Below are 25580 nucleotides of genomic sequence, written 5' to 3'. Positions count from 1 at the left end.
ATATATATATATATATATATATGTATATATATATATATATATATATATCGGGGGCGAGAGAGTTGTTTAATGACATGACATATGACAAACAGATGCTACAGCGGGTGTTACGGGCTAAACTTCTATCCCCCCCACACACACACTGACACACACTTGTCTGCACGTTATGTAGCATTTTAAAAATTTAGTAGAAAGCTGTATCTACTTTAATGCTTTTATGGTACTGTATTTGTATCACACGAACAAAGTGGTACAAGCAATTCATTTTCTCCATCCATAAAGACAGGCATAATTTTAGATACCTATGTCCAGAAAATGGCGGATTTTAAAGTGTGTTGACGCTACTGAATATATTGAAACATGATTTGCTATACAGATAGCAAACATTAACCCTGCTTGTTACTTGTATACTTTTGACATTGAGATGATGTTCTCATATTGTCTCTCTCTTGTATATTACTATAGAGGGACCCAAAAGCAAAGACTAGGCAAGTTTAACTGCGTATGTGGCTAACGTATCAATTCATTAACGTATCAATTTAAGTTTATTCCAAGAATAAACTTACTCACTTTCTTTCACGCACGTACTATAAAAAATGTCGTTAGATGTAAAAACAATTAACTTTTAACTTAACTGACATATTTTGTTTAAATGTTTCTACTCGTGAACTGTCCAGGGTATAAAACGCCCTCGCCCGTTGACAGCTGGGATTGTAGATAGGTAGATGATGGATGTTTTGTATTTTTGTTAACTAAATAAATATGACAAATATTAAAAAACAAAAACGAAAAGAATACAAGTTCTTAAATATTCGGACATTTTATTTTGAATGTTTTACTCTCCGTGTATTCAGACGATCAAGCAAATACTTAATGAAGTTAATTTGGTAAATTAAGTTCAACTCACCAGTTGGATGTTGCGCACGCGCCTAAAGCTGACGGCCGCCGTGAGCGTACGCGGTGCATATTCTGTGATGAGCACGTGCTCGTCGCACAACACGGCGTGCATGTAGGCCTTGTTCATATGCTCTGAGATGACAACGCACAGCTCATGAGCGCGAATCCTACTGTGCACGCGCCGCTCAGTACAGCGCTTCAGGAAGGTCTCCACTTTTACGTTCCGGCGGGAGAACAGGGGCATGACGTTTCTTTCACCAGCGCATTGTTAAAATGCAGTCACTTTGAACTGCAGAGGAAAGCTGCTGGTCAAATTCCGATCCTCGACTATTTGATCCACGTGAAACAGGTGGCGCGCCTGCAGCTGCTTCTCCTTGATTGGTCACTCATTAGCACTGGTGTAGAGGAACATTCTGATTGGTCAGAAGAAAAATCTAAATTCTTAAAGTTTAAAAATCCGTATTTCCATGTGAGGATTCTTAGAATTATTTCGCGCCTTTTGTTGCCGATTAAGTAACCATACACAATGTGGCAAACACAAAAACTAATAATGACACTATTTTCACTGTTACATCAAATTTTCCATTTAAAAACTACGAAAGTTTGCTGTCTTCTCTTGGTTATGTTTTGTTTATATCAAATTACCCTGTGTCCCTGTGTAGTTTTTTATGGCTTTGATCATCTTACATATCTATATAGTTGGTTTTAGTGTCACTTTTTTGTAATATTTTTTGTAAACTCATCGAAGCCAAATCTGGGCTAATTGGTTATTTGCTTAAACTGGTCGACTGATGATGATGATGATGACAATTATTTTTTTATTATTTGTGATAATAATAATAATAATAATAATAATAATAATAATAATAATAATAATAATAATAATAATAATTCTATGAATATTCTAATTGTTATAAAATGTGTATAAACTATGCCTATGCACTTGTTGCATCTCCGTGATGTTGTACCCAAAATCATCACTGGAGGCCAGTAAAGTGCTGTTGCCTTTCTGAGTGTGTTCCATCTTAGCTCGCTGCATACAGTATGTACCTTACTGCATATATTTTAAAACATTTATAGATTCACAATTTTGTCTTCCTTATTTAGCTAAATATCGAAAAATGTGCCTTTCTTCCTCCTCTGCCTCGTAACCGTCAGACCCACACACAAGCACACACAGATGTCTGAAGGACAGCTTTGTAAACCGGATGAAAGCTGTGCTTTTGTTCCAGTGGAACACACTCAGCCTTTATTCACAGTCTCACTGCAAACTTGTTCTTTCATCTTTAACTCTTTAGTTTAAGACTGTATCTCAGTAACATAAACAGAGCACAGATACTAACACTCCCGCTGCAAATCAATAAGCCCAGACTGGACAGAAATATCCCAGGACCCAGTTTATATGACTTAAAAAAAAACATTGGGGTATGTTTCTAAATTTAAAAAAAAGTATTTGCAAAAGTTTCAAACAATTGAAATCCCCAAGGTTTTTGTCAATTAATACATATATTTTTTTAAATAATTTATTTTTTTTTAAATAATCACAAATAAGTGATTATTTGTGATTGTTTCTGTTTTGTGTATCTGCTGACAACCAGTTGGCTTGTTTTTGGTTTTCAGTAGAATAAATGTGGCAGATAGAGTTACAAATAAGATGGGATTATTTATTATTTACATTTTTGTATTGATTTGCCACCACCATGCTTAGTGTATGTGTGTGTGTGTGTGTGTGTGTGTGTGTGTTTGTGTGTGCATGTATGTGTGTACCAGCTGCAGCAGTGGTGGGCTGATTTGCTCACACTATGGTCTTTGTTTGACAGAAAGGGAAAAGAACAGAAAAGAACATTTCTCACTCGGTTTGGAAAAGAACAGAAAAGAACATTTCTCATCAGGGACCCAAACAATTCTTGGTTCCAACCATCACAAAATCCAACTAATCTGTTACAAGAAAACAGTTTTTGTGCATTTAAAGTATTGCTCTCCAGTTTTGTTCTTTTGTGGGGTTTGTATTAAATCCTCATTTCCTTCTATCTTTGCTGTTGTCACAACAGTATTCCATCTTTGTGTAAAACTGTACAATTATCATAATAGTAATAAATGTATGATTTGTATTGATATAGTTATGAATTTTAAAAACTGGAAATTGTAAAATACATAATAGCATACATAATGGAATTTAAAGAACAAATTATTTTATATTATTAACTTTAAAGTTTAATAACTTTTTGAGATGAGAATGAAAGGGGCATTTATTTATTTATTTATATTATTTTTAACCTTCTCTTCATTTTGTTCCAAACTGTTTTTTAATCCGTCCACAAATAAAAATAAATCTACGTTTGTACTCTGGGCGTGGGCGTGTTACGCTCCTCAGCTGACGGAACTGACCGAACAAAGTCGAGAGCACCCGAAGAGGCAAGTGCACAAGATTCACCAACGGCTCCGCATCGAGTCAGGAGTGAAGAAGCAGATAATCAAGAGACATTTTTTTACAGAGATAATTTGTTAATAAAAGGAACATGGCGGCTCTGAGCAACTGGGAAATGTGCGTTAAATACGCTCTCTTTGTCTTCAATTTCATCTTCTGGGTGAGTGAAATACTATCGTCAACTATTGGTGATATAATAATGTTATAATAGAAATATTTCGGCGCGAATTTCAACCGTTGAGGTTGATACAATTTGAAAGTCTGATTAGCTCACTTCCACGACAACAAAATACACAGCACGTAAAAATAGTTAAAAATCGTAATATTAATAACACTTTTTTAGATTTGTTTGTAATTTATGAAACGAACGACATATATTTATTTTCAGTAAAGCTAATAGCTTTACTGACTTACTAATAGCTATAGTTTTTATACGAAGATAATAAATTATACGAAGTCAGAATTAAAGTTAATTTAAACGAGAAAAACGTAAAGCATTTTGTACATGTAGTCATTTCCAAAAATCACGTTAGACTGACCTTAAAGTCGGGTCAGTTTATCAAAATGTGAAGCAATTTCACCATACTTGCACTTGTATCGGTGTTGAAAACTTGTCACAAATGTTTAACTATTAAATGATTGTAAATAAATGTAAAATAGCAATAATTTGTAATAATTGTACTTTCTGAGCAAAAGAAAAAAAATAAACGAAATGCCCTACAACATTCCAGCAGGTGGTAACATTGAGCCCGTTTTTATATTTTTCATATTTTCAGACCTAATATTATTTTTGCACATTTTCAGGTGATGCGAGCCCTTTGTAGATTCTAAATAAACAACTAGACCTCTGTGGACAATTTCTAAAGGTGATAAAGAGGATAACCATGATTTCCAGATAGATAAATAAAGTTGACAGACCAGAAGAGGCAGAATAAAAATTTAACAATGACTTTATTCAGACAATTACAACAGGCCACAGTGGGCCATATTCTATGCCCACAACAAGAAATCTTAGTTGTGCAATGCTAAGAATTTCACCAACAACGCACACTCACACAAAATGAGACTTGCTGGCCCAATCTTCTGTTCTCTCCATCATTTGGTTTTATTTCAGGACCACTCAATATGGATAAATGAAAGAAAACAAGAGAGCCCACAGAGTGAAAAACAAAAGTGTAGAGCAATGCTTTACTACAGGGATCTCCAAGCCCCAGTCTGGGTGCCAGTCTATTGGTTATTAAGGACCAGGCCAAAGTGCTACACAGAATATACACAGTCATATCCCTTTACTTTTTTCATTTAAAGATAATCTGGCAATGTTTCAAATTCAGACTCTGATACTAACAGAATAAAGTCTGAAAGATGTTTTTGAAAATTGAATGATCTTTCAACAATGGCGAGGTATTACCGGTCCGCAGACTGCTTCTTGGTACAAAAAAGGTTGGGGACCACTTTTTTATCATACCAAGATCTTGAAAATTTGTAAGAGTGGAGGGAACCATGGAGATAAACAGGAAAAAGAAGATGAAAAGACAAGATCCTACACTCAGCATCAAAAGAGTTTGTCTTTGATCACCTATGAGACTTGAATCAATGTTATTTAAAAACAAGGCCAAATCACTAAACTAACTAAAGGGAATAGAGCGAAAAGGAAACCTGACATTGGTTCTATTTAAGGGCCACACAGTTACAGCGCTTACCTTTGCGATGAATACGATCACTGGTTCGATCCCCGGTTTGTCTGTCTGTATGGAATTTGCATGTTCTCCCCGTGTGTGTGCGTAGGTTTTCTACAGGTAATTTACTGCCTCAGCCCAAAAACATGCTCTAAACGGGATGAGGGGATTTTAACTTTCAACTAATTATTATTGTTTTAAAAATGATAATTAAAAACAACACACAAAGCCTCGGTGTTGTTAAGAATCTCACAATTTGATTCGATTTAAATTCTGATTTGATATTGATCTAAATGCGTTGATACCGATTCAGAAATACACAAATAATTAATCAGAGTACCAGTTAATCTTTTAAATAGTTATATATTTAGTTTCATGCCCATATGAATAGTCATGGTATAACTCATATTTTGACGTTTTGAGCATCAACACAATAATACTACTTCTGCATATGTGCCCCCACTGGCCATGGGCGTTGTAGTGGAAAGGTATGTAAAAAAAAATTCTGGTATTTATAGCTTGTGGCCACTGGGGGTATCTGTTAGACTGCACAGGACTCCAGATGTTTTCCTCTAGTATCCAATTAACGTCGCTGCATCAAGCTCCTCCCACTGCATTGAGTGACTCTGTAGGTGCTCCTTTTCGACAGCAGGGAACACTGTTCTCCACTCGACTTATGCTTTCCTGCAAGATGGGGGCCTTGAATCAAATCAGATTAAATCTGTTGAGTCGATATTGAATTGGAGGGGGAGGACGGTCGAAATCGATATTTTTTACCCACCCCTACACCACACACATCGGAAACCACAGTATTCTTCCAAGGTTGTTGAATATAAATAAGGTTCAAATGTAATGTAACGCATAAATACAAATGTGTATAAATAAATTTCCCAACATTTATTGGCTTGTGACCCCACATTGACGTCATTCTTTTTTTCTTTATTGACGTCACAAATTATTTTTATTCTTTTTTTCTTTATATATACATACATTTATGTATATATACATATATATGTATATATACCTACATATGTATATATACATATATATATATGTATATATATATATATATATATGTTGAAACAGAAAAATAGAATAAAAATAATTTGTGACGTCAATGTGGGGTCACAAGCCAATAAATGTTGGGAACCACTGGCTCAGGGTGCTACAGCCCGGACGGGCTCCAGCGCCCTCCTGTGACACTGCAAAGAATAGGGAGTAGATAATGGATTGATGGGTGATTTTAAATATTAGTGAAATACTAGTCAGTTTCCAATGAAGATTTAAGTAATAAAAACATTTAAAAGCAAAGCAACTATGTTGAGAAACACCGTTCAAAATGTCCTGTTCTGCACAAAAGCTTTCAAATCATTTATCATCAATCATTTAAACAATATCAGTAAATAATTTACACATTCATCTCATTCACTCAGACATTCCTAGGTGTAAACAATTCCCAGGATAACATGATGCCGGTTTATTTTATACTACTATTCAAAAAAGGCTGAGGGAAGGGAGAAACATGTTGCATTGGTTACTAATCTCTAAAATGACTAAATCTGATTGGTTGGTTGGTTTGTTCTGGTAATCATTTTCACCTGTCCTCATCTCCAGGTGAAAATCAGCACCTTAACAGCTTTAAGTCCACTGGAAACACTAAAGACAAGTGGTGAAAAAGCCTCTTTACTCCTCCTCCTTCAGCCCTCCTCTCCTCCCACACACACACACACACACTGGTGAACCGCCTTGGGTGTGGTTTACTCACTGACCAAAAGAGAAATCTCTGTTTAGTTTAGTTTAGTCTTGCAGTTGAAGCGAGTATTTTTTCTTTTCTTCTACTAAACACGGGCTACAGCTCACAGACATGAAGGGTGGACTGCAGTGCATCAAATACCTGGTGTTTTTCTTCAACTTTCTCTTCTGGGTACGTAGCTGTTTCACTGACTCACATGGTTTTACACACATGCGCAGGATTGAGAGTGTGAGCAGTAGAGCTGGTTTTAAAGTAGTTTGTTTGGCTTCAGTGGCTGTGCACTAAAGAGTGTAGTGAATTTTTCTTTTCTGCTTCACTAATTCTATCAAAAGAGGTTATTTGATTAAATAATACGGTGAAAAATTGATTTAATAAAAAAAAAAGACAAATTAAAATCACCTGCAGCCATGGTGCTGCCAGAAATGCTGTTAGAGGAGGCTGTTATGAAACTCTATGAGAAACACACGTGCTTCAGCTTATCCTCATGCATTTTATTTTTTCTAATTTACTTCATTCAAAGATAATCAGGCAATATTTAAAAAATAATGTCAATACTAACAGAAGTCTCAAAAATGCTTTATTTTGAATATTTAATAATAATTCAACAACTGGTCTGCAGTGGTGGTCACGGGTCCTTGGTACAAAAAAGGCTGGTTTAGATCACTGACAGGTTTGAAATAAGTTTGCCAGATAGGCCAATAGTGTACATGCAGGACAAATACTTGAGTGATTGGTGTAGGTTACCCACCATCAGGGCTAAGGGGAGGTCCCCGTGAGCTAGAATAATTTTAGCATATATTATATTTCTCAGATAACTTTACTAAAATATTTTCTCTCAGACAGTCGGTTACTCCTCTACTCTGCCTCCTCCTGTGTTATCACCATATTACCTGTTTGCAGCTTGACTTTTGACTTTAATGACAGCCTTTACACACAAGTGGAGTTTGTGGCTTCAGTGAGCAACAACACAAACAGGTCCTACCTCAGAAAGCACAAACATCATCTTTTTTTAGCCTTTGCAAACTATCACTACGAGCTCTTATGGGGGTTGCTTTGTACATTTGAAGACCAGTGACAACACTGCTGTCTTCACACCTTACCTTCTGTTCTTAGTGCAGCTAATGGTGTCTGAGGTTGAGCTCAGTCAACCTCAGGGGGGAAAGTGTTGTTTTGCTGCCTCAACTCTCTGGAGAAAATGAACAATAATCTGACTAAACTAACAATCATCACTTTCCATCTTCCAGCCTTGTATAATGTCATGTCAGAAGCATCAGTAAAACAAGATGAAGTAAAGCTATCTCACATGAAGTAAAGTTATCTCACAATTTGATAAAAATATCCTTACCAAATGTAAAGTTTATATATTATTATATAGCTATATAATAAGTTATATATTGTAAGAAAAATCACTTCACTCCTCTCACAAAATGTTTTGGTAACAGAAGTCTATTTTTACTAGCCACTACATGGAACTTTTTGAACTTTGAACTTCATGTTTTCTTATGCAAACAGAGCTGGTCTAAACGCACAGATCAAATTAAGTATTGATGGCTGAATCTGTGAAGGCATTTGTTTTGTACAAAGCATTTGTTCCACACCGTACAAGAAGTGTTAACTAGCCAATCCTAGCATTTGGAAAAGGTTGGGGAAAAAAAGGAAATTTTGGGTTAACTATTGTTAGTGATCGCATTGTACCATCTTAAACGAATTAGTTCTGCCAGAACTTAAAGGAAAACTCTTTTGTACTTTCTTTAGTTGGCAGGTACTGGAGTCCTGGCAGTGGGACTTTGGCTACGGTTTGACACCAGGACAGCAGGACTGTTTGAAGGAGAGGACGCACCCACTGTCTTCTTTACTGGTAATATTAAAAAAAAAGGAGACACTGCACAAGTTTTAGTCTTTATGGATTTTTAAAAGGACGTGACTGAACATTTTACAACTAAACCTGTGGAGAGATCTGGCTGGATGTGTCAACAAACTCCTGCTAAGTTGGATTTGTAATCAGTTCACATGATCCAAACTGATTATGATTTAGCTTATGAAACACCCACTAGTGCAGACTTTGCCCAAATGTGACCATTGGGAATATTTTACAAAAAGCTCTTGTCCACTACAGGTTGTCCATTATGTGGTAGAGTGTCTGGTGTTCAATCATCCTTCAAGGGCACGTCACCCCTCTGTTTGTTGAGATACCCGCAAATTCAAATCGCTAGCCTACAAAGTACTTGATGACGTATAAATATCTAATAAATGTAAGGTAAATGTAATCCTGCCTTAGCCAACGCATTTCTTTGTAAGGTTAGTTTTCCCTATCATTAGGTTTAGTGCCTTATTTTAAAAAAAAAAAAAAAATCAATGTTATTCATTTGCTTAAGTCAGAAGACTTAAGGTGTCTCAGTGACAGTGCTTTCACTGCAGCGGACAGGAAGTGTAAACGCTTCCTGAGGTTTAGTGCAGTAATGTTGGTCCGCCATTAGCACAAAGTGTATATGAAGTGGTCAGAGATTTGTGGCCTTAAAAGCAGCTCTCTTATTATTGATGCTGTGGTTGGCGAGGCACCTGGTGGACAGGACGTAGTATTACAATAAGCAGAGGCTTACAGAGGGTCAGCTGAGGCTGCAGAACTCGTTACATTCTCACGCGCACGGTCACACACTGCTGTCTTTCTTTCGTGTTGGACAACAGTGTCTTTGTCCCTTTTCTGTCCCTCCCTGTCTGTGAAATGACAAACATCTATAACAGCAGCTCTGGAGGAGTGTGTGGTTAAAGCACTCATGACATCAGGCCTTTGCTCATTCTTGTTGTCCCACACACTCCAATTTAGGTTAAAAAAATCTGAGTCATCCTAATGAAAAAGATAAATGCCGAGTTATTGTTTTGCCTCTGAATGAATAACATTGTACAAAATATGTTGGAATATTTATTGATTTTGTTATGGTTCCAGAGCTTAGATATTAAACTTATTAAACTTCTTCTTAAAAGAACGAGATGATTTAATACAATAAATCATATTATTCTGAAGAATAATCAGTATTAGCATCATCTCCACCAACGACCCAATCTCACGCACTCACCCCCGACCCTTTGTGTGTTTGTAGGTGTGTACATCCTGATCGCAGCAGGTGCCCTAATGATGGTCGTGGGTTTCTTGGGCTGCTGTGGAGCCATCAAAGAGTCACCATGCATGTTAGGATTGGTATGTAATTTTTTTTTTTGGGGCGGGGGGTACTTGGTCACCATGCATGTTAGGATTGGTATGTTATTTTTTTTGGGGGGTGGGGGGGTACTTCTGAAAATAAAGCAATCTAAGAATACAGAAATCCCAACTCTGTTTCTCCATACTCAGTTCTTCATCTTCCTGCTCCTCATCTTTGCTGTGGAGGTGGCTGCTGGGACCTGGGGTCTGTCCAACAAAGACAGGGTACAAACACACACACAAAAACAAACAAGCTTTCCTTAGACAAACTTTTTTTTTAATGAGGACTGAGAGACTAGAGATCACATTCCTAACAACTGTGGCTGATGAGGCATCATAGATTAAGTCATGGGTTAAACCAACTAATGACTCTTGATCACATTGTACTTTGGTCATACTCACAGTTGGATCAATCCCTCCTTAGATTTTGTAGTCAACGTTAACTTAATCTGCACTCCACTCATTTGCAACCATTGTTTGGATGTTCTGTTTACTTTGTGTTAATCTGTGATGCACTGTGTCATTGTCCACATGGAACAACGTGAAACACGTTGTGACCGACTATTTGTCGGAAGAATTTATAATATCGGTTGGCCGATGTTCGCCTTGTGATTCCAGGTGGTGGAGGATGTGACTGAGTTCTACAAACAGACCTACTCCAACTACAGACAGACCAAACAGGAAGCTCTGAAGGAGACGCTTCGCCTTATTCACTTTGGAGTGAGAATGTGAACCTGAGCTACTCCTCTTACTTCCCATTCCATCTTTACTTCTCCCAGCTTTTACTTCTTTAAAATACTTTAAAACACTCCTGGGAACTAGTTAGGTCATAAATAATTCTCACCCCGTGATTGGTTGTTTCCTCTTTTCAGCTGAACTGCTGCGGCCCGACAGGAACTGTGATCGACGCAGCCAAAGACACCTGTCCTGATAGTGCACTAATCACTACAGTAAGTCAAATGGACCGCACTCATACTACACTCTGTCCACTGTGTACAGTGACACATTTAAGAACTCGCTTCTCTCCTTTATCAGAGCTGTCCAGCAGCCATCGATGAGGTGTTCAACAACAGGCTGCACATTATTGGTGGAGTCGGCATCGGAATTGGAATCATTATGGTGAGTATAGAGTAGTTGAAGATCTGGTGAAAAGCACCAAAAATCCAGGTTGTTTTATGTCATTCAAATGGGAGTATGTGAATATAAGTATAAACAAAATGCCAGATCTGTAAACAGCTGTAGAAGTTTGGGAAAACCCTGAGAACATTTTATTTTATCTGCAGATCTTTGGGATGATCTTCAGCATGATGCTGTGCTGTGCCATCAAAAGGTCCAGGGACTTTATGTGAAACCACAACAAAACTCGAAAAAGATTTTCCTACTTACGTCCTCTGCACTGATATAGTTTGATTTAATGTTGTTTGTATCCACACGGAATGACCGCTTCCTCCTGTGAGAGTGTGGATCTTTATTTTTTTGTAAGAACTTAACGTTTGTACCAAAGTTAACTCGGTTCACAGGTTTTCCTCTCAATCCAGGGGGAGTTAGTAGTTTACACTCTGAACCCCCCTCGCCTCCGCCCTCTGGAGGAACTGGAGTTTCACTAGTGTTTTAACTTGCTGACAACTGTGACTCAAGTTCACGTCAGTTGTAAACCTTCGTCCAGCTCTAACCCAAACAGGCTATTTCTTTTGAAGCTAACACAATTTTAGTCTTGTTGAGGTCTTTGAGTTGTTTAATTTTATTAAAAGCAAGAGTTTTATGCAAATATTAATAAGTGCTGTTTAAATATTTCTGTGAAAATGACAAATAAATTTCTAACGTGTTCAAAGTCTTTGGAACTTGACAAATAAATTTCTAACGTGTTCAAACAAGTCATTGGAACGGTTTCTTATTTCAGTCAGATGCACAAAAATGGACGTGGTTGATGCGTTTACTTCAGTCCAAATAAGATTTTATTGTTGCATTAACAAAATACAAACATTTACAGGAATAAAAAATTAAACAACTGACACAATTGTTCTGTTGATTTGCTTAAAAAAATAAAAATAAAAAGCCTAATTTATTCAGTTGTTTGCAGAAATTGGTTAAAATCCTGAGCCCTTGAATAATCATTAAGGGCTGAGGCAAAGGTTTAAAAACAGTGTTCTTCAATTTAGTGACTCGAGTCACTAAGGTCCGAGTCCAAAAACCCAAAGGTTTCTGCCTTTTTTGCAGCAGTGGTTTGTCCGGTGTCGTTGCTCAGGCCTCCCAGGCAAAGTCGTACGGCTGGAAGTCGTCTCTCAGCTGTTTGCAGCCCTGCTCCTCTTCCTCTCTGCTCTGTTTACATTCCTTCCAATCTGCTTTGGTTGGGATGTTCAGAACTGCCTCACTGGCCAGAACCTCCCTGTGGTGTCAAAGCTCAGATTAGATCTCACGATCAGCGCCCCACAGGTGATAAGCTGTGGCGTTGTTTACCTTCCGAACTGCAGAGGAAAATGCTTCCTGATGCGATAGAAAAGCTTATCCCCCGTGTCCAGCTCTACATAGAAGTACGGTGTCCCTGGAGGAGCAATCTGAAAAAGAAAACACAGACTTGAATGAGCATAAAATGCGAATGTGTGTTCAATCCACCTGGGTTCTGCGTGGTTTTGCTTGCGTCTGTGCCTGTTTGAGGTCTGTGTGTTCAGGGATCTCCATCAGCTCCATCTGCTGCTCCTGAGCCTGGACCATGAACGCATCCTTGATGTCGTCTGTGGTGCAGCGGTCCAGAGGCACTGGCACAACCTGCACCATAATACAGCATTGTTTTCATTATTATTACCTGCACCATAATACAGCATTGTTTTCAGTATTATTATTACTTTTTATTAGAGATGTCCAATATGAACTTTTATGCCGATATTGTCCAAACACAGATGTCAATCGATACTGATATAGCGAGCAGTGACCATGCCCCCCATAGGGGACTGAAGTTTTTTCAGATCATCATATTGGGACAATCCTACTTTTGACATATTCTTGGCTTGGTGTGGTGTGCGTCTGTGGACCTGTAGCTGCAGGTGTTGGCTCCTGTAGTTCCTCTCAAACAGAACACATCGCTCTCCTTTGCTCTGGTAGAAGCTCCGCAGAGCGGACTTGTACTTCTTCATCTCCTCCACCACCTCGCTGCTCAGATCCACCACGGACTGATAGTGACCGATGGGCAGGATCAGGACATGGCGGGGCGTCAGGCCACCTTTGGCCAGAGCGACGTAACACTGGAGCAGACGGATAAACTTTGGTTCTCAAAACCCACCTTGACTGTTGCAGCTACTACAACTCCCATCATCCCACCTTAAGTAGTTTGTTTAGCTAGACTCACATGCTCTCCGATGCTGATGACTAGATGTTTCTCCACCTGTGGACTGGCCAGACAAAACCAACAGGGTCCAGTGGGCTGAGCTGTTCTCAATCAAAAAAACAAGGGAAGGAAAGCTATTAAAGAACAGCGATGAGTCATTGTCAAAATCTTTCAGGTATTTCTTTCCCCATCTAGCTATAGAAGTGATCATCAATCGGTGGTTCAGATTTCCATAACTGTTAACATTGCAAAAAAGAGCTTTGAGAGCGACTCACGATGGTGCCGTGGCTGTTTGGCCTGTCCCTGTGGTTGGCGTCGGTCTTGTCCTGGTCCGTCTCCGTCTTGATGTCGTTTCCTACCACGACCTGGACCAGCGCCCCCTTGTTTTTTGCCCAGGTCAAAAAAAAACTGGTTGGGTGGTTCCTGGACACAAGTGTAATTCAGAGAGTTAGGTTTTCTTTTTAAAAATAAAACAATTTTTCGCATACAGGAGAAAATAAGATTTGCACCAAGGACCGATCAGCCCTTACTGCGGACCGGTAATACCTCATTGGTAAATCATCTTTCAGACTTTATTCTGTTTGTATCAGAGTCTGAATGACCTATTGCCATAAACATTGTCAGATTATCTTTAAATGAAAATAGTAAAAGGATATGACTGGATTCTTTTTTAATGAAGCAAATCAGTGAAAAAAAAAAATTCACTGTGTCCTGGTACCAAATGACCTACGGACCAGCATCAGCCCCCAGACATCGGGTTGGGGACCTCTGGTATAACATTCAAAATGTTTCTGTACCTCTTCATTGCTGCCGAAGCTGGTCTTGGATGCCTCTGTCTTGTCTTTGTCGGAGCGTCTGTAGGGACTTTCTGTCACGTCCTGTGGCTGCTTCACCAGCTCTAAAGGCTCCATGGTTTTCATTGGGATTATATTGAAGGCGTATAAATACTGTGCAAAACACAACAGCAAACATGGAGGGACGGGGGCACAAATTAGTTATCAGCAAACCAATTAATTTGTCCAAAAAAAATCTGACAAATCTTAACCACCTTTCTTTTGGCGGGGTTGTTGACTGTTGCCAGGGCGATGAATCGACTGACGTGCTGAGCTTTTTCCTGCAGGACACTGTGATTCCTAACGATGGAAATGGATGCAAACACGAGAAACATCTGGATGATCAACGGGCTCCCACTGACATCTGGAGGTTTCAGAGAGTTTGAGTTTTACCTGTACGGCAGTCTCTCATAATGAGCGCCTTCTAGTGCAGCAAAGTGGTATCGCGGTTTCAGCTTATCTGCCAAGTTGGCAATGGAGCTGCTGCCGCAAAATTTGGTGTTTGGTGTTTGGACTTCCTGTAAAAGCAACGCAGGTGTTAAGCCTGTGAAGCCTCGCCCACTTGGCTTTCCCATTAAATACTGAAACATTCGAATAATTTTTAACCAACCGGGTTGTTAGCGTAGTGCCACACCCCTCGCGGCCACTGTGACGTCAGCAGGATGTCAACGCCCCTGAACTTGGAGTTGTTGGTGAGTGGCTCCACCAGAGCGTACAGATCCTTGGCTGTGAAGCAGTGAGACTGTGCTGGTTCCTGCTGTGCCTCACGACCGCTGACGTAGGCGATCTGGAGGCCTGATGCGCCTGTGAACACACCTTTACGACCTAAATGCAGAACACAGGAGACAAATTTAAAAAGTTTTTTTTTTTTTTAAAGAACCAAAACACTTTATTAGTTGGATGATAATAAACTACTTTTTTTTGCCTAATTTAAATACATACCACCCTGGTTCCACAGGATGTGAGATACGAAAGTGGCTCTAGCTCAGGGTTTTTCAAACGCTTTGGCTTGGAGCTACAATTTAAATGACCGGGTTTAATTGATCTAGCTTCAGTGATCAACAATTGGTGGCCCGCGGGCCAAATCCTGCCCACAAAACCATCCCATCCAGTCCAGGATAAAATATAATCTATTCCTCACTATTACTGGCTAAAAATACTATATATATATATATAAAAAACCCATAACCAATAAACATCAAATTAAAATGTTGCACAAAAATGTGATTTTTATATCATAACAGTGTTTGGCCCCCCAAGGTGGCTCTCCAGAAAAACGTTGGCCCTCCGATATAGTTGTTTTAGCCCTAACTCACATTGACAACATTAAATATATATTTACTTCTAGAAGCTGAAAATAGTTTATATACACCTTCCATATTGACGTACTGCTTAAATGCATGTACGGTAGTTGTATGGCGCAATATGATTTAATGCTTAGAGTATATGGTCACTACTACTCACTGAAGGGTTTCATTTATATATTTCTTTTATTTTAATTCCTCATGATATAACTGTATCACCACTCCCTTTGCAATCTACTGGTAGATCGCCATCTAGTGGTAGACGCCCTAATGTACAAACTAAATCATCTTCATTTTGTGGCGTTTCATACCCAAATATGTGATATTTTCAACCAGCTCACAGCCATCAGCGCTCGGAAAGTTCTTTGTCGTTTCCTGACTTGCTGCTCCGAGGATGCAGGTGTGAATGGGAACTAGGAAAAAAATAAATAAAAAAAATTGACATTTACAGAAACCTTTACAGTCGAATTTAGATGGATTCAAGACTAAAGAACTTACATAGGATATGTGGCATTTAATAAGTACTATCGCAACCTTCCAATATAGAACTTGTCGCCTAGATAGAATTGTTGTTTGTAAAAGTATCATAGTATTTTCATGAGAAGCCAAAAGTCTTAGACTGGCTTGTGACTTCATTTTGACAAGACAAATTTTCTGGCGACCCCACAGACTTTTTTTTTCTTCTTCTAGAATTAGTTCTTGTTGTACTGTGTTGCAAATACAGAGTACCGAGATTAGTGACATTTCAGTCACACATTTGGTCACATGTACAGTTAGGCCAGCTCATCTATACTGAAGAATACTGAACAAACAATCTCATAAACTGTGAATTACAGTTTAGACTGTGAAGATTGAATCGTATTACAGCGCTTCAGTTTGAGCATCAGTTTGTCACGTCCTTTGTATATTATTATTATTGTCTCTCTTAACTCAACTCTTTTTTATCAATTACTGTACTGGGCATTTCTCGCAACCCCGAGATTGAAGAACACTGTCCTGAGAGTATTGATGGAGACACTCATACCTTTCTTTGCTCCACTCTTGTACTGCTGCCACTCGGCCTCAGCCTCTGCTGTCGTTCCAAAAAACTCCCCGACGCACAACAGCAGCTGCGTAAAAAAGTTAGAAAATTTCAGAAACACTTTAATGATATTGAACTTATTACCACAGAGTTTTGCTGCTGCATAGATGAATAAACCTGGCATGTTGAAATGCATGTGTGAGATGAAGACTCACGTCGAACTGCCCTGTCTTCTTCTGAATGGCCTGCACTCGACTGTAAAGAGCGTTTAGCTTCCCCTCCACGTCTCCACAGGCCAGCCTGTCCACACAAACATGTTCTATGTCTTAATCAAGTTAAACATGATTAAATAAAAGTACAATCACTTGGATAAATAATAATAATAATATGTCTAATTCCTTAAAGACGCTTTACATTTAATGTTTTGTTTATGATTGATCTGCTCAAAATATTCTCTAATAGTTAACAACACTATTTTTTACAATGCATTTATCTAAATATTTACGTTTGCTTATCAACAAATTATTCTAATATATTGATGATCGGTGTAGAATTTAATTAGTATTTAGCAATTAACAGATTTAATGCTAAAATGTAATTTAAAACTGGTAAAATTAGTAGATTTGTTACCTGTTTAATCTTGTTCGAACCACTAATCTTCCTATACACTACTGAACTAAAGAATATTTTGTCTCCTGCAGGCTATATACAAAAATAAATAATAAACAATGAATTAAACTATGTGTTCGAAAACTTTATTCATAATTGATGTCAATTTCTTCCCTTCGTACATCGTAACGTTCAATCTATGCTATAAAATGTTTGTTTTAACTGTGCGAAAATAAATAACATGAACCAGAAAATTCACCACAATTGATAAAATTTAACTTACACTCTTACTGGTTGTTCGCCCATCTTTTCATATATTCTTAACACAAAACCGTCACAAAGTGTGGTTTTGGATTTTGCAGCTTGAGCTCAAAATGTTTCGTACGTCACCGATAATCGTCCGGGCGGAAAATAAAGCGGAAACAATACTTTGGTTTTTTTTGTTTGTTTGTTTAAAAAAAACCCCAGCAACATCTGTTCTTAACTCAAGTTCAATATAATAAATTAGAGGTAAAAATCGTAACATGTAGATACATTTACCTCAATTCGTAAAATTAAATCAAGAATAAACACAGAATTTGGTTGGTTGTTGGGCAGATTTAAAGAGGGCTGACACAGTGGTTGCCAGATTCGAACATTTCTTGAAAGGAGAATGGAAGAAAGTGTGCTTGGCGTACAAACGCTGGCTTTTATTAAATTTTGAGACAGGACCGTTTTTTATCGAAATAATAGCTATAAGAATGTGAGAATATTAGAAATGTCAATCACATAAGAGGCTTTCCACCTCATTTTTTCTCTTGTCTGTTGGTGTGCATCTAATAATTGCTGTAAACATGTCAACAGTAGTAGTTGTTGTAGCAGTAGTAGTGGTGGTAGGGTTAGTATAATTCCGGGAAAATATAATCTTTCTGGCATCCCAACTCCAGGCCCTGGGATGGACGCCGAGCCTCATCCTGGCATTTACCTTCATCCTGGTAACTCACAAGTCCCCGGACTAAAAACAGGAAGTAAGTACGCGAAACAAAAGTAAAAAATGCTTTCTGTTCAGTGCTCGAGATGAATGCTGCTTATATTTGGAAACGTACACCGCAAAATTGGAGGCAAAAGCGACAGAAAAGTGTTGGAAAGGCCGACTCAGCTCTTCCACGAACATGGCGGCGACGGAGACTTTTCACCGTCTTTCATTTAAACAGCGGGAGCAGTGGCAAATTGAAGGCTAACTGTTAGCATTATGGCTCGGCTGGTTGAATTCATTGAAAAACATAGATAAAAACAAAGTTTTTATTTTCGCACCTCCTTTAGTCTCTCTTTGGATGTATAAATAAATATAAACCAAACTAGTTTTACGACTATTCGCTGTTGTTTTTGTGTAGTAGCGCTATGGTTTTTGATGCACTTGATTTTTATATTTACATTGTTTGTGAAACAACTATTAATGCATGCCCTAGTTTTATGTGAAGTAAACGTTTAATTACTCTCAAAACACCCCAGGAATAAGCCATTTAAAGTCTACTGTGCAATAGAAATGTGAATAAATACATGTATTTATAACAGATATCAGTTTGGAAGTACTGCAGTGTTAGCTACACAAAGCTAAACACATTTTAAGTGTGCACATACAGTATATTTGTTTTTAAGTACAAAAATACCGTATACAAATCTCCGTTTTATTTTATTTATATCTGTATCTGTTACATGAAATATATAACCACTTTTTAGGTGCAATATTGTTTGAAAATGTGTTTTAATTTTTTTTTTTTTTACAAATGACCCATACTTTTTTTTTCACCAGTCGCAACGAGGACATTGCCTTGATTGTTTGAAAGAAATAAAGCCTTATTGAATTGTTTTGGTCCATTAAAATAGTAAAGTTTTTAAAAGGAACATATATACTAAATGTAATTTATAAACAGAACATAGTCTTGTCTGTTGCACATCAGCTACCTGACAAGTTAATTCAAGCTTGAATAGGTCATAACCTAATACTAGCAAAAAAAATTTTTTAGAAAACAGGTCAAAATCTTTGTCATTGTAATAATTGATTTATTTTAATAAAATTTGGTAATTTAGTAGGAAGTTTGAGTACAATAGTGGTGGATCATTGATTTACATTATTTTCTCTTCATTTGTTTATAGAAAACACCATATATTTTTTTTTTACAAATATGCTTTGCAATAAATATGCTTTGCAAAACTACTTAGTTAAACAAAAAGACAATACTGCAAATACATTTATTTAAGAGCCAACTAGTACATACATACTTATAAAGTGAAGTTTTTGCAAAACATTTGAAAACTCAATGTAACAGTGTTGATTGTCCAATAAACAAACACATTTTTACATTAAATGAAACCTAAAGTGAATGTTTTTTTTTTGTTTTTATTTGATGTATGAACTCATTGTGAGGCTAACGTGTTTTAACATTTCACTGACAGACGACCAATGAGGCTGATTTTGATCATTCAAGGATGATCACAACTTTATATTGATAAGGATGAGTTCAGCTGCAGATGAGCAGGAGACTGGAGCTGCTTTAGCGACGGTGAAGACAGTGACTCTGAGTCAGGACAGTGATGGAAGCATCATCCTGCAATGTCCTCCAAACGGTCAGTGTTACATGCACACATAAAAATCTGATTTTTGATTGATTTGAAATGTTTCATTTTGGGGAGGATTATACGACATGATTAAATTAAACGTAATACAGATCAACGTTTGAGAAAGATATAACGAAACTATCAAAACTTACACCTGAGAGTCATGTCTTAATATGTCAAACATGTTCAAAACACATTTGGGAATTTTAACATTTGTCTTGGAAGTTTTTGACTTAAATAATAAACAAATTAATTCGTAGATAGATATATAAATGGACAAATGCACATATATATGTATATATATGTATACACATACATGAATGGACACATAAAAACATACACACGTTCTTATCAAGGCTGTCTCTAGCCTGTACAATTTTCTTGATTGGTTTTATTTAAGGATCACAAACATTTGTCTTTGTGTGTCTGTAGATGAAGACTGTGAGCCTCTTCAGAAGAAGCTGCATCTCCCTTCAGATGAACAGGATGACGCAGACTCGCATCAATTCTCCGTGGTTACTTTACCCAGTGAGGCGCACACAGACATGACATGATCCTCTGGTTCACTATCGTTGTATTTTCATCTAAAAAAAATATCATTTTGAGTGTTCTGTTTGCTTTTTGGTATCAGTTTCAATTGGTCAGATGCATTTATCGGTACATAAATGTCCATAATTCATGTCCTAAAAATTATATTCGAACTCTCATCTTTTCTTCCCAGTGCCAGATAATGATGAAGGCTTCGAAGTGACGATGACGGCAACAGCAGACGGTGGTTTGTCTGATGAAAGTGTGGCTCAGATACAGGTCAGGTTTTATAATTTTCCCACGATTTTTCGTTGTTTTATTTTTTTACTTTTCTCGCTCTTCGGAATTATTTTTGAATCTTTCATCTGTTTTTTTCTTTTGCACAGATTCTCCAGGAGGATGAAGAATCATTGTTGACCAATCAGAAGACAGAAGTGTCTCCAGTCAGTCAGGCCTGGTTCACGACTAAAGAAGACAAAGACACTCTGGTCAATAAAGGTAGAGTTCACAGATTTTAACTAGTCTTTTTTCACTGTTTTGTTGGTTCCATGGTGTATTGATTTCCACATCTGCCTTACACGCGCAAGGTCCTGGGTTCGAGCCCCAGAGCATACAGAACCACATACAGTGATACCTCGCGTCACGAACGTCCCTATTCATAAAGAAATCGGATTACGAACACTATTTTCGAACATATTTTCTTACGTGTGTGTGGTAGGACTTCCTGCCACAACTGACGCTGCTCACCTGAGTGCATTAGACGCCCAGCCACTCACCAAACAGATTCAAAGAACTTAATACGTTTGTGACCTGAGGTATCGCTTTAGTTTCTCCAGTGCAGGATCAATAGTGTTCAATTTCTTTTACACAATACATTAATTTAAATAAAAGTTTTTGAAATATGTTTTGCTTTCAGGTCATAAGTGGAAACAAGGCATGTGGTCCAAGGAGGAGATTGAAATCCTGATGAACAACATCGATCGATATTTAAGGGTACGTAAACATCTCTGACATTTTTGTGGCGTTTTTTTTTTTTTGGTTTAACTTTGAGTTTGTTTGTGTCGTTGCTGGTTTGTTTGTATTTATTTAGGAGCGAAGCATTGACGATCCTGCTGAGATCATTTTCGAAATGTCCAAAGAGGAAAGAAAAGATTTTTACCGCTCGGTGGCTCAGGGTTTAAACCGACCGCTGTTCGCTGTCTACAGACGAGTTCTCAGAATGTATGACAACCGAAACCACATTGGCAAGTAGGTCTGCAAGAAGAGAAAACACGTTTTCAAATAACGAGCAAAAAAAAAATGAAAACATGAAAATAAACGTATCTTTTTTTTTATAAAGGTACACGTTTGAGGAGATAGAAAAGCTGAAGTCGTGAGTAAACAAAGGATAACAAAATAGAATGTATGTATTAATTAGATATGAATGATGTTTACTTTTATGAAATGTGTTTCATCAGTTTGCGTCAGAAACACGGAAATGACTGGGCGACGATCGGAGCAGCTCTGGGCCGCAGCGCCTCTTCTGTGAAAGATCGATGTCGACTCATGAAGGAAACCTGCAACACAGGTTAAGATTATATATCATGTACACCCGTGATTCTCAAACTGTGGAACTGGGTGCTCTCTAGTGATACGCGGGGAAAATTCATATTTTCACATTTACATTTTCAATAGAATACATTTGAAACATACCATGTGCTATTAATACAACATTTAAACATAAACAACTTTCTAAACATCTCTCCTGTGGTGGAAGCTAACAGTGAAGGCCTCTGCTGCTATATTCTAATGTTGGTCATCATGGTGGTACTCAGAGAGCTCAACGTTTTCTCACGTGGTACAGAGTATAAATAGTTTGAGAACCACTGATATACACTATATATACAGTATAAGATCATTTATGATGATGATGATCATTTGTGGCAACATATATGAAATATATTTTATATATTTTTGTATATATAAAATGTTGCCATTATAGTTAAAAAAAATGTATTGGGCTAGGAAAACCTGGACATAAATGTTTTAGGAAATCAGTGATATTTTTAAAACAGGTAAATGGAGTGAGGAGGAGGAGCGACGCCTCACTGAGGTTGTGTATGAGATGGCAGGCGTGACCCCAGGCTCAGCCGTCACTGGTGGCGTCTCCTGGGCGTTGGTCGCCGATCGCGTTCGCACTCGTTCTGAGAAACAGTGTCGGTCGAAGTGGCTGAATTATCTGAACTGGAAACAGAGCGGAGGCACAGAGTGGACGAAAGAGGACGACCTCAACCTCGTACAGAGGTAACGGTGTGTCAACGTCGTCTGTTGTGCGTGTGTTGGAAGTCGGTGAAGTCAGTTGAGGTTTGTTTCAGAATCTCCAAGTTGGAGGTAGAGGATGAGAACGACATCAGGTGGGAGGATCTAGCGGGAGGATGGAGCAGTGTCCGCTCTCCGCAGTGGCTGCGATCAAAGTGGTGGAGCATCAAGAGGAACGTGTCCAATCACAAGGACATTCCCTTCCATTATAGTTACACTCACTCTCACTCACTCTCACTCTCTCTCTCTCTCTCTCTCTCTCTTACATTAAACAAAAAATCAATAACTGCGACCTTCTGTCTGCGCCCTCAGTTCTCCTGAAAGGCCTCCAGGAGGCGATGGAAGCCTCAAATCAGTCCGGGTCAGTAGAAGGAAGTCCTGCCGCCTCCTCTACTTCCTCCAACTCCTCGCTTCAAATCCACCTCACACGATTAGAAGAAAGTGGTAGCAGTAGCTCCCCCTCCAGTTCTGTGGCGGCGCTGCAGATTCCAGTCCAGATCCCTCTGCAGATCACACACTTAGGTCAGGGTTTGTGCTGTGTGTGCGCGTTTGGATATGGATTTTGTTGTGTTTGTGTTGCTCTAAGGGACTGTAATAGGTTCTCACATACATATGTGTGTGTTTGTGTGCGTGGGTGTAATGTGCAGCTACAGACTCTTCGGCAGCTGCAGCCAATGACAGTGAGACTATTACTCTAAACACTGGAGCTTTACAAACGTTCGAGATTCTCCCAGTAAGTGTCTCTCTCTCACACACACACACACACAGATTATTCTGTTTACTCTCCTCTTTCCTTCCTCTCAGTCCTTTCACCTTCAGCCGACTGGCACGCCGGGCACCTTCTACCTCCAGACAATGTCCAACCAGAGTCTTCCACTCAGTTTAACCAGTACCGGCACGATGACCCTGACCACAGGCTCCGCCCCCTCACCACAGGAACACATCATTCTCCACAGTCTGTCGGTCAGAGTCTGAGTCATTGAAGAAACGTGTTTGTTTGTCTGTTTGTGCTTCATTCTCCTTCTGTTCTGTCCTCAGGCCGACGGCCTCTGCTCCAGTGACGGCGTCATCATCCAGACTGTCAGTTCTGACTCTGCTTCCACAGACCCTCTCAGCCAATCACAACTGGTGGTGGAAACTGAGGGGCAGGATCAGGGGCATGAAAACCAACTGGACGCTGCAAGTCTCCTGGAAAATTCAGAGAACACTGGTGAAGGAGAGGAACCACAGCAACAGATGACAGACACTTTCAATGAAAAGGTACTTTTTGGGAGATCTCATGGCCTAGTGGTTAAAAGGATGGGGCGTGTAATTGGAGAACTGTGGGTTAAAATCCCAGGGATGGCGGGTCATGGGTACCATTTCTTCAGACACTATACATACGCAGGTCACTTGATCCTGTGTGTCCAGTAGTAGTCAGTGTTTTACAAAAGGATGTTTTTCACATCCATTTCTCAATCAGTGAAACGTGGTCCTGAGTCGCTGTGTGTAGGCTTAGGAGGATAACACATTTTGCTGGACGATATATTGACACTAGGGATGTCCGATATTATCTTTTTGCCGCTGCCCGATATCAAGGGATGTCCGATATTATCTTTTTGCCACTGCCCGATATGCCGATATCAGCCGTTACCAATATATGCAGCCGTTTGCCCCCAAAACTGAGGTGAACGTCTTCGCGATTCCAGCATATTTGGCAAAAGCCAGGCATTGCGTTATCAGGTTTTCATTATTGGAGGAAAAACTGATGACAAATTCTTACAGATATTACATAATTATACTAATAATTAATTTCCCGATGGGAACTCCAGAGGGATTAATAAAGATCTGTCTATTTAATCTAATCTAATCTATGAGGGGAATCTGAGTTTCCAGTGAAGTGCCACCAACTCAGACACACACTCACTGTCAGAGCTGTGGTGTGATTTAAATCAAGACTCTTTCCTTATGTTAATGGTTTTTAGGATATAAGCTCAACTGCTGTAGAAGAAACAGTGGTGCATTCTGGGATTGCGTCAGGTACCACAGTCCTGATTGTGTCTCCTCCAAACATCAGCAGCACACTGACAGGTAACACTCTTACACACACACACACACACACACACACACACTGCAGTTGATCTGCAACAAGATTTTTTAACAAAGCCATGGGCTCAGTTTATTTTGAACATTTTTTGAAAATGAGATGAATTATTGATTCACTTTTGCCACCAACACTTGGTTTACATTTGTTATTTTGTGATTTGGTGTTTGAAATCCATTTTTTTAATTTACCTTAATTACACAGAGAGTAGATAGATGGATGAATGAGTGGATTGATTTTTTTTTAGATATCTATACAGATAGATGAGTTTTTTTAAGTTTGAGGCCCTTGTCTTAAAGTGATAGGTATGATCAAAAATCTAAACTGCAAACATAGATCCTGTTCTCTTTCTGTTCTCAGATCCCATCCTGGAAAATCAGGAAGTCTCGGATTAAGAATAACCATCATCACAGATTTCACGGGCTGCCGGATCGGAGGCTGAAGATGATCTGCACGACTGCTCTCTCTCAGACAGAAGCAGCATCTTGTCAGTAACAGACTTCAACAACTGGTGATTCATGTTGGAAGACCTGACATCGAACCGTAACCCTCCAGGATGAAATGGGAACTCAGCCCTTCACGTTTTTCATGATGCCAAAGAGACTTACCGAAGGAAACTTTTCATGTTTTTTTTTTTTAAGATTGAATATTTAATAGAAAACTATATCATGAACTAATAAATCATGTTGAACAGAAGAACCATTGTAACAAACAAACAAACAAACATCTTCTCAGTTTTGTGCTTTCTCTTGTATGTGTCTGAGATATTTTCAGGGAAAATTTTAAAACTAGGAGGAGCATCGTCCCAGAAAGACCAGCGTTTCAGATTTAGTGCCCTCTACAGGTGGTGCTGTGGATTGATTACAGCCAAAAGATTCCTGACATCGCAACAGACTTCATTCTGACAGGTAAAAAAAACACAACTCTATTTACATAATGAGCATATTTTAATGATGTCATGTATGTTCTACATATTGGTGTTTTTAAAAAATTGCAAAGTGTCAAGATTGATCTTTGTAGGTTTAGTGCTTTAT

At 38.5% G+C, this 25580-nt stretch overlaps 4 protein-coding genes across 5 annotated transcripts in view; 2 read left to right on the top strand and 2 right to left on the bottom strand.

The window, feature by feature from the left end:
* The window catches only part of c8h12orf56 (chromosome 8 C12orf56 homolog), a 9348-nt gene extending 8008 nt beyond the window's left edge, over positions 1–1340 (bottom strand). The window contains exons 1-2 of the mRNA XM_008315366.3: positions 908–1340; positions 571–587 (exon numbers count right to left, since the gene is read on the bottom strand). Of these exons, the coding sequence (XP_008313588.1) occupies positions 571–587; positions 908–1141 (251 nt within the window). The 5' untranslated portion in view covers positions 1142–1340. The remainder of the gene's footprint in view (positions 1–570; positions 588–907) is intronic.
* Positions 1341–3294: 1954 nt separating this feature from the next.
* LOC103382534 (CD9 antigen) lies at positions 3295–11781 on the top strand. 2 transcript variants are annotated; one of them, XM_008315356.3, is made up of 8 exons: positions 3295–3485; positions 8510–8612; positions 9853–9950; positions 10101–10175; positions 10569–10670; positions 10823–10900; positions 10986–11069; positions 11234–11781. In XM_008315356.3, the coding sequence occupies exons 1-8, from the start codon at positions 3417–3419 to the stop codon at positions 11297–11299; spliced, it is 675 nt and encodes a 224-aa protein (XP_008313578.1). In that variant the 5' UTR covers positions 3295–3416; the 3' UTR covers positions 11300–11781. The 2 variants fall into 2 exon arrangements, with proteins under 2 accessions (XP_008313578.1, XP_008313579.1); XM_008315357.3 differs by lacking the exon at positions 3295–3485 and adding an exon at positions 6730–6925.
* Positions 11782–11887: 106 nt separating this feature from the next.
* Positions 11888–17483, bottom strand: cwf19l1 (CWF19 like cell cycle control factor 1). Its single transcript, XM_008315355.3, has 14 exons — positions 17323–17483; positions 16646–16730; positions 16434–16518; positions 15721–15822; positions 14716–14930; positions 14499–14623; positions 14321–14405; positions 14070–14219; positions 13548–13695; positions 13294–13373; positions 12980–13189; positions 12597–12716; positions 12408–12505; positions 11888–12336 (listed from the first exon to the last, which is right to left on the bottom strand). The coding sequence occupies exons 1-14, from the start codon at positions 17343–17345 to the stop codon at positions 12192–12194; spliced, it is 1671 nt and encodes a 556-aa protein (XP_008313577.1). The 5' UTR covers positions 17346–17483; the 3' UTR covers positions 11888–12191.
* A 412-nt stretch (positions 17484–17895) lies between these two features.
* On the top strand, positions 17896–25258 carry dmtf1 (cyclin D binding myb-like transcription factor 1). The gene is made up of 17 exons (XM_025057243.1): positions 17896–18046; positions 19476–19646; positions 20070–20165; positions 20359–20444; positions 20552–20663; positions 21082–21158; positions 21256–21413; positions 21505–21537; positions 21623–21732; positions 22220–22448; positions 22520–22670; positions 22775–22985; positions 23111–23196; positions 23268–23426; positions 23502–23723; positions 24428–24533; positions 24907–25258. Exons 2-17 carry the CDS (start codon positions 19535–19537, stop codon positions 24939–24941), a joined length of 1983 nt encoding a protein of 660 aa, XP_024913011.1. The 5' UTR covers positions 17896–18046; positions 19476–19534; the 3' UTR covers positions 24942–25258.
* Positions 25259–25580: the final 322 nt, after the last annotated feature.

The sequence above is a fragment of the Cynoglossus semilaevis genome, chromosome 8, assembly GCF_000523025.1.
Source record: "Cynoglossus semilaevis isolate Cse_v1.0 chromosome 8, Cse_v1.0, whole genome shotgun sequence".
Classification (NCBI taxonomy): domain Eukaryota; kingdom Metazoa; phylum Chordata; class Actinopteri; order Pleuronectiformes; family Cynoglossidae; genus Cynoglossus; species Cynoglossus semilaevis.
This window is presented reverse-complemented; position numbering and strand designations above follow the sequence as displayed.